Source organism: Anser anser (assembly GCF_964211835.1).
Source record: "Anser anser genome assembly, chromosome: 2".
NCBI lineage: Eukaryota > Metazoa > Chordata > Aves > Anseriformes > Anatidae > Anser > Anser anser.
Window position 1 is genome coordinate 11,939,213 of NC_139721.1, and position 9,122 is coordinate 11,948,334.

General features: G+C 51.9%; 1 protein-coding gene across 1 annotated transcript; it reads right to left on the reverse strand.

Moving 5' to 3' along the window:
- Positions 1–148: 148 nt before the first annotated feature.
- RNF139 (ring finger protein 139) lies at positions 149–8,301 on the reverse strand. Its single transcript, XM_083822553.1, has 2 exons — positions 7,903–8,301; positions 149–2,197 (listed from the first exon to the last, which is right to left on the reverse strand). Exons 1-2 carry the CDS (start codon positions 8,081–8,083, stop codon positions 393–395), a joined length of 1,986 nt encoding a protein of 661 aa, XP_083678679.1. The 5' UTR covers positions 8,084–8,301; the 3' UTR covers positions 149–392.
- Positions 8,302–9,122: the final 821 nt, after the last annotated feature.

Below are 9,122 nucleotides of genomic sequence, written 5' to 3' on the forward strand. Positions count from 1 at the left end.
TTTTCATTTCTGATTTGAGCTGTCGAACAGTCTGCTTTCGCCACTATTTTTCCTTTACATCCAGAACTCATTGATCAGGGATTACTGGTATACAGTCTTTGGCACAGCATTCTCACTACATCAATTAAAGAGTGTTTTTCCAACCATCTTAAAAACATGAAAACATTTTATTCCATGTACAATAATGTACATAATTTAAGGTGGTCATGAAAGAGACCAGCAAGTTAGAGGTATATTTACAGTAGCACACACCACAGTAAACAACCACCATTCACAGACTCAACATCAAGATACTGCTGTTGTGCTTAGGTATAACAACTACAAAGTGATACTTTTAATCTGTTGAAGTCAATTTAAACAAATACCTCACAGCTTAGGAAAGGACTTCTCAATCACCCAGAGTTAGAGTTAGCATTAAGAGTCTCATTCAAGTGCTGTTCCACACAGTCATCATCGTCGTCATCGTCACTCTCTGAACTGTCATTATCTTCATTTAATTCATTTTCAGCATCAGCAGCTTCTTCCGCAGCTTCTACAGGACCTTCATTGGGTGCCACAAATCCACTGTTGTTAGAGACATTGGCGTTTTCCTTATCCTCAATATACACCTTCTGATGGCACATGGGGCACGTGTCCTGAATGTACAGCCACTTCCGAAGACAAAGTGCGTGAAAGTAATGGTTGCAGGGAGTAATGCGAGCAGAGGTGGTGAACTCGTGGTAGCAGATTGCACATACGTCGTCTATCTCACGTAGCCGGCTCCCTTTTACCTCTGGAAGGGAGTTGATTTTCTTAACAGCAGTCCTGCGGTTTATAAAAGTCTTCCAGCCGTTCTTTGCTTGTAAGTAGATGTTGAAGTACGCGTGCAGACACATCATGCAAGCGCGGATCTTACTTCCCGACTCAAAGATCATCGTGTAAGCTCCGTTCCCAAACATCATCACTCCAAATATAAACTCAATAATATTGCCCGTTGAACGAACATAATAGACATAATCATCAAGTTTCTCCCACAGCACATTATAGTAGCCATCAATCATAAACAATATATAAACAGTGATAGAAACGATTACTTTTAGGCAAAGCTCTACGCAGAACGCCGTAACCGCGAAAAGCCACGTGTTCAGTGCATAGTGGTGCCAGAGGACGTAGCTGAGCAGAACTGGCAGGACGAAAAGGCAAGCTGAAACAAACAGCACGGGGAAGTGTCTGCGGAACGACGACACGTGGGAGGCACTGAGAGACATCAGCACGGGGTCTGTCATTCCGTGGATGAAATGCAGGACTGCGGTCAGCAAAAGGCACATGTTTCGACTCAAGCGAACCAGTCTCTCCTCTGGTTTCAGGCCGCTCAAGCCAGTCTGCAGGGCCAAAATGAAAAACAAAACAGGTGCTACAAAACCAAGCCTTTTGTCATCTTCATCGGTTGACCCGATGAAGGCCAAGATGCCGAGTCCCAAATAATGCGCTATGGAGGAGATGACGGCACTCATGCCTAACACAGTTAAGGTAGAATCACACCCACTAATTATCAGGCTGCAAATCAGTTCCCAGCAATTATCCCACGATATCAAGAATTTGTCTTCTGTGTTGGTTTCGGCCATCTTTACAACGTACGTCAGCACCACAGCCTGTGCCGTAAGTCTCGTCAGCCAGAAGACCCGCAGTACAGCCGGGAAGCGAATCCTCTTCCACGTATCCTCCATCAGTAGCTGTAATCCATAAATGCGGTACATGTGCCTCACCAGCAGGTAAACATACCGCACAGAGTAATAGAACCATTTAATTTTTGTAACTAGAATGGCCGTGGTGTTCAGTGTCAGCACGAGGCCTGAAATAAAAACCAGCATCTGTCGGACGCTCAAAGGTAGTTCCACAACCAAGCCGATTACAGGAATCAGTATGTCCAGGATGATGAGCTGAGAGTATATGGACTGCACGTTCAGCAACGTAACGTATCCGATTCCAAAGGTCAGCTGGAGGATGGAAAGCGCCATCCATAGCGAGGGTCCTTTGTGAGGGAAGAACTGAATTCCGAAAGCTGCTGTGTAGTAGGCACTGTAGAAGTTTATGTGCAAAGAAGCGTAGTAATTCACCAACACTGAAGTTGCAGCCAGCAGAAACGCCGAGGCGATCATGTAGAACTTGAAAAGTGCTCGCTGTTGTAACACCAGAACAACACTGGATACAAAGACACCTGAAAACAGATGGAAATCATTTAGTTCTCAGCAGAAAGTGAACGACAGATTTCGCGTATTAGCTTCAGAGAAATGTTTACTTCCATTACTGCTTTCCATGTAGGCACCCATGACTTCATGCTACCCGTGGTGCTACTGTCAGAGCGGTACAAGAGAACCACTTCATCTGCACTTAATACGTCTGCGCACTGCGGCCACGACGCAAACCACTGGAGGCGTACGTCACCTCTATTACTGGGTCTGTCTGCAGCTTCAGACCGAGCAGGGACAGCTTCCAAGTCCTCAAAGATCCTTCCCAATCAGCCTTGAAATCTAAGGGCAGCTAAGCTCTAAAAGCAGACAGTTACCAGCTACGGCACCAGCTTTGTATGTAAATTCAGTGATCTTGACTCATTTATCCCCGTATTACGTCCCCCCCACTTCACCTGAACAAGGCGCTCAGCCACAGATGCCCGCGCCAGTCTAAGTGCTGACGATGCTCTGCAAAACCGCTCAGCCCAACTCTCCCCGAGGACGGCAGGACGCTGCCAGGGAACGAGGGAGGCGGGCCACCGAGAGGTTAGCGGCTTTCGGACATCGCTGCCACGGCTTGGAAGTCAGCCCCACAAAATGAGGTGCTCTGAAAAGCCAAGCTTTTGTCAAGTCCCCCATCCCTCCGCCTATAATCGAAATGAACAGTAATTTTTTTTTTTTGGAGTTGATGTTAAGAAAAACTGCACGCAGCTCACAGCATTAACTAACTCTACAGAAAGTTACTAATGAAGTTGGAACGTACCTTTCTAACGTACATTACTACTTGTGTTCTAATGCATGGAGGCTTTTTTTGTTGTTTTGCTGTGTAACTGCATGGATTTTAAGGCTTCCTATTTAATAACTTTATGACTGTTTGCTATCAGTGACAGCAATTTGCGTGTGCGGGGCAACTGTCACGATGCACAACACTGAAGACTGGGGAAAGGAAAGCAGGTTTGCTTCAGGCGATCTGAAGTTCAACAGACCTCACTGCTGGGGTAGCAGGCAGTTTTTCTTAGGTTTAGCTTACTGATATAAAGCCACTGTGGCAGTACAGAGGGCATAAGGCTGTTAAAATATTTTAATTGAACCCCATGGCCTTTTAGATTTATTTTTTTTTTTAAACCACAGTTGTTAAAACACTGGAAAATTGCTGCAGCTTCCTGGGCAGGGGGGCACTCTTCCAATTCTCCTCCATGTGTTTTCATTTCTGATAAGGTATCCCGAAACACAAGTTTCATGGAAAAGACCTCCCAGTGCATCACATTTTTGTAGGCAGTTCCAAACTGTGCCCATGGTTTCTTCGGCGGTACCACTGCGAACTTGTGTCTTATTTATTACAGATCAGATTCGGATCTTGAAATTCCTGTTTGCTAACCCTTCCCTCATACCAACCGCGAGCACATCATGCCCGTGACAGGGAGCCTGTATCCTCCTATGAGAAACCGTATCACGGTGTCTGCAGTACCTTCGTACCGCATTTATGCCCTGGCAGCCCGCTCCTCCTGTAGCACAACTCATGACCTCCACCAACACGCCAGCCACAGGCAGGGGCCTTCCCGTAGCCCTCCTGCAGTACATCCTTGAACACATTTTTCGTCAGGAAGCGCACCGCCTCTGTTTCAGGTGCCTCACCAGCCGCCTGTCTGTAACTGCTCTCCTCTCCAAACCACTTTTGCTCTCCACAGCTTGTATTTCATCAGAAGCCACTTTCCATCCCTGTTATAAAGCTACTGAAATCCCAAGTAATGCTCTTTTTACTGAAGGATAGGATCAGTCTCTTCTGAAAAAGGTATTTTGGATTGTTCCAAATCCTCCAGAATCAACTCTTTAAACGAAGAAATATGCTAAGCCTTGGTGTTTCGATCACGGGAATAAGAAATATTGCTAAGAAGCAGCACTTGCTTCTGCCAGTGGTGCTGCCAGCTGCTCTTGTCCAAAAAAAGATGAGCGACTGAATAAAAAGGGAGAATGTGAATATGAAACGACACCAAAAGGTAGACTATCCCGCCCAAAAAAGTTACTAATGCAGCTTAACAGTACTCCTTGCGAGCAGCACTGGCTTATGTAAAAACATGCGCCTTAACTAATCATTAACCTTGGGAAGGTGATGGAGGAGAAACTTGGTCAGTGTGCAGGAAACGCCTCGTGCTCAGTTCTCCCAGGAAAAGCTGAAACTCATTGCACACAACATTTCCGTGAAATCAGCTTGAAAATTTCATTGCCTTTCCGTGCATTCAATAATAAACGCCTACGGGAAAGCCGACAGTGCTGACAAGTTCGTATCCTTTCTCTGAGCCACAGAAAAGACTCAAACAACTGTAACAACGTCGTCAGGTATCGAATTCTGATCCCTGAAGCCAAGGGGACTTTCGTACTAACAAGGCTTCTCTGAACCTAACAAGGTTTCTCTGAATCATGCCCATTAATTAAATCCATTTTTCTTCCTTGCGGTACTTAGATACCACAGGTCCCCTTAAAAACACTGACCTTCCACACGCCAGGCACATCCCTGAAACCCTGCTGCAGTGAGTCAGGAGAGGGAAAAGCTACACCCACGGGTTCCTCTGAAGAGGGCCTGGCAAAAAAAAAACATTTCCCTGTCGCCACGTGCGGGAGAGCCAACCCCACAGGGACCTCCAGCGCTGGCAGGGGAGGTGAGCACGGTGCTCCCTGCTTACAGGGCACAGTGCGTCCCGGTGCCAAGACGTCCTGCTGCCCCTCTCCCGTGCCTAAGTGCTGCTGTTCCTCCTCGGTAAGGTCTGCCTCGTGCTCCCCCAGGTGCTGCTGCTTTACTTCCGAGCACCAGTACTGCCCCTAGCCGTGCCACCCCGCCACCAGCTACCTGTCTAGTACGGCCTCCAAGCACGGCATTTACTTTTAAAATCATTTCTTGCACTACAACAAATCCCTCTCTATTTTCTCCTCGCGCTCCTGCAGTTTGTCAATACCTTTGCAGCAGCACACTAACTCAAACGCCACTTCCAGCCAGACGCAGGGCTCAATTACCCGTGCACGTCAGTACTTTAATCACGCGGGACTGCCAAATTGTTTTTCCCTTAGCCCCAGCCATCTCTCTACAGCCCGCATCTCTCTACGGACTCCAGTATTATTGTAACCCTCCCTGAAACCCGTGCCCTCCCTGGGGACAGACTGCTTTCTGAAGGAATCCTTTTCGGGCTCCTGTAAAGGAAACGCGTACGAACATCGGGCTGGAGACAGAGCGAGGTGAACAGAGACAAGCTGCACCAAGGCTTCAGAACCCGGCCCCACAGCGCGTGTAACCCACGGCACGGGTACGGACAGTAAGCGGTGGAGGAACCGAGCGGAGGATTCCTGCAGCGAAACGCTTTTAAAACCATTCGGAACTCCACTTAGCCTTCGTGAAGTAAACTGTACTCCCGGAGTTATTTCCGAGCTGTTCACAGCACCCCTGAAAACTACCAAATCTCTCCAGAGGTGAAGTCTTTGCACCCAGAGGGGGAGTTGTGCATTCACCCTATCCTAAGCAGTACTGTGCTACGAGAAAAGCTTAGATCAGTCTTCCAATGCCAGCAAATAGTAACTAAAAGGGGCGACTTCCCCTGTATTTAAATACAGAAGGACCCAAGACAAATATTTCAGCTTACCCTAACAACAAAACCCCAACCCTGTAATCCTTAAATTCAGAGGAAGATTAAAAAAAATAGACGTGTAAGCACTCCATTGCCTGAACAACATGGAAGGTCTTTAACATCGTCTTTAAGTGGTTACATTTTTAATTTTTGGAAAGCCAAGAACCACAGACCACTTGTCTCAAAGTACAAGATCAGTCTCTTACATAAACTGTTCCCAAAGCTCTCGCACAGGAGTCAGGGGAGGGATCACCCACTCCTTCCCCAAAACCCTTCCAGAAAAGCGATGATATAAACACAGTCCTGAAGAGCTCCTTCATAATTCAATCCCATTACCACACTCTTAAGAGAGATCATCCGACAACATATCCACCATCCTCATTTACATTGGATTAAGTTCAAGGCACTTCCTACAGCATCTCGATCTTACAATGAAGGGCTCCTCAAGTTGTTTTGGTGAGGCGCAGCAGTGCCATTTTCCCTTAAAAAGGAACCTTTTCTCAACGAGAAGCACTCTTAGCAGTTACAGAAGGGCAGAACAAAAGGTCCAGAAGATGGGCAATAGGGAAGGAGAACCCCTCCTGCCCGTCCCAAAGCCCTCAGGACCAGCAGCAAGGCAGGGCAGGACGTCCCAGGACTTGCCGCTGGCCACAGCAGCTTCCCCAGGTGCTGCAGGGAAGCAGCCCGATCACAGCACCTGGTTTGTGTTTCTCATTTCCTTTGCTCTGCTCTTACCTGCTGTCCTGCAACGGATGACCCCTTTTGCCCTCCTCTCTTCAACTGGTGCAGTACTGTCACCACAACACTTCTCGCTGTTTATCTTTCCTTTTAACCTCTCCCGAGTTTCCTCCCCTAACAGGTGTACCACCCGTGTCCTTGGTCATATTTTTTTTTCCCTAACACAAACATCAAAACCACACAAAGTCAACACGTAGCAGGCCTGCAAAACCTCCAGCTGTACTTCGGAGTCTCCTTCCTGTCACAGGATTCCCAGCTCCAACGTAATTCGGTGTCACCCATACAGCCGTGGGCAGAACGAAGCGCCAACCTCACGCAGGGCACACAGAGAACCTCCCTTAGCATTACACGCCATACTGAAAACAGTATCGCATAGGTGTAACAGCGACTTAACCTTCATCTCAGAAAAGAAATAACTTAATAGTAAACTATCCGAAGTTTCACGAGACCTCTCGAGCACTTTTTGTTGTTGTTTGGGAACCGGGTATCAGGTACTTCTGAACCGTGGTTCCTAAAACGCGGGATTGAGCGGGGTATTTCAGTTGGGCAGGCCGCTGCCGAGGCGCGCTGTCAGAATCCCCAGGCCCTCCCCGCGGGCTGCCGAAACCTCCAGACCACGCCGACCGCCACCCGGCAGCGGCCCCACGACGCCTCCTCGTACCCCACCCCAGCACCCCAAACACCCCCAGCACCCCCCTAACAGCACTTGCGGGTTTGGGAGGCTCCTAGGGGTCGGCTCGCTCTGGGGAAGGAGGAGGAGGAGGAGGAGGAAGCGCAGGGAGCCCCTCAGTGCCCGCCAGCTGGGGACACCCACCAGCAGACAGGGGAGCGGGGTGGAAGCAGGGCTGGAAGCCACCAGGAGGGGCAAGGGAGGACGACAGATCCTGGAGGACAGCAGGAGGGGCAGGGAGGAAAATACATCCTTGAGGACACAGCAGAAGGAAGGCAGATCCCGGAGGACACCAGGGAGGCGCTCCGGCCCGCGGGAGGGAAGGGGAAGGAGGCGATTCCCCCGCAGCAACGCCTCAGGAGGGGCGAGAGCACGGGGAAGAGCCCGGGGCCGCAGCAAGGAGCCAGCCAGACGGGGACAGGGGGCAGGGGAGAGGCGACAAAAGGGACAGGGGTGGCAGGCAGGGCGGCAGCGTGCGGCTGTAAACAAGGCCGGCGGCAGCCGGGGGGGGGTGGGGGTGGCCGGGGCCCGGCGGGTGGAGGGAGGCAGCGGGGGCTGGGGGCGTCCCCCCCCCCCCGGGTCCCCTCCGTCCCCCTCGTTGCCCGGCCCGGCGACAGGGCGGCGGGGTGCGGGGGGCAGCCCCTGGAGGCAGGGGAGGTGTCCGTCTCACCCAGCAGCCGCAGCAGCACGGCCAGGAGCGCGGCGCACACGGAGCCCCCCGGCAGCGGGGCCGAGTTGAAGATGGCGTCGATGAGGAACAAGCTGGGCACCCGCAGCGCGACCTCCAGCCCGGCACGCAGCCGCGGGCCCAGCCGCAGCCAAGCGAGCTGCGGAGGGCCCGGGGCCGCCATATCCCCCACTCCCCTCCAAAAAAAAAAAAAAATTTAAATTTAAAAAAAAAAAAAAAAGCGGAGGAAAGGCTGCGAGGGAACGAGGCCGGCGGGGTCGCTACCACCACGCTCCCGCCGCCGCCGCCCGGCCTGGCCCGGCCCCCCGCCGCGCCGCCGCCGCATCCATGTTCCCTCTGCGCTCCCTCAGCGTTACCGGCCCCGGCCGGGCCTCGGGGAGGGGCCGCGGGGCCGTCACAGGGCGCCGCTCCGCCCCCGCCGCCGCCGCCGCCGCCGCCTCCGCCTCGGGCGCCGCTGCCGGCCCCCGGCCCCCGGCCCGCTGAGGGAGCGGCCGCCGCCGCCCCCCGCTGCTCCCCTGCGGGCATGGGGGGAGCCCAGCCCCTGCCCCTGCCCCTGAGGTAACGCCGGGTGTGGGCTGCCGGGCCCCCGGAGGCTTCGCCTTCCCCTCTCGCTGCGCTGACAGTTTGTTAAAAATCGATAAAATAATAAAAAGAGCCGCGTGGGCTCACATCAGACGTGAGTAAGGATGTGTTCCTTAAAGCCTGAAAGCACTACGCCGTGACAAATACAAATAAAAGCGTTTATTTCATATTATATTTTTATTATACGCAGGCCTGGCTTGTCCCACAACACCCCTGAGGGATGGGGGTCCCAGTATGGCCCCGGGGCTCCCATCACGGCCCCGGGGCTCCCATCACGGCCCCGGGGGTCCCGGTATGACCCCGGGGGTCCCATCACGGCCCCGGGGGTCCCATCACGGCCCCCAGGTCCCCACTGCCACCCCGGGCCTGCCCTGGCACCCCCGGGCCGCCTTCGCCACCGTAAGCGCTTCCTGGCTTCTCAGTGAGTCACGCAGCGTGGCGGGGCGATGATCTTTTAATTAGGGACGGGTTAGGCAGAATTTCCTGTTGTTGGTTTGTCTTTTTTTTTTTTTTTTTCATGTGTGATGCGAAAGACCTGCCTTCCTGGATGCGTGACCGTAGGTCTAGATCATACGGAAAAGAGAAAAAATTAAAAGGGTTTTCCTGTGAAATCACGTTTC

Coding starts and splice junctions, on each gene's coding strand:
- RNF139 (XM_083822553.1), bottom strand. CDS start 8,083: ATGGCGGCCCCGGGCCCTCCGCAGCTCGCTTGGCTGCGGCTGGGCCCG. Junction 2,198..7,902: donor CGTGCTGCTGCGGCTGCTGG/GTGAGACGGACA, acceptor ATCTGTTTTCAG/GTGTCTTTGTATCCAGTGTT.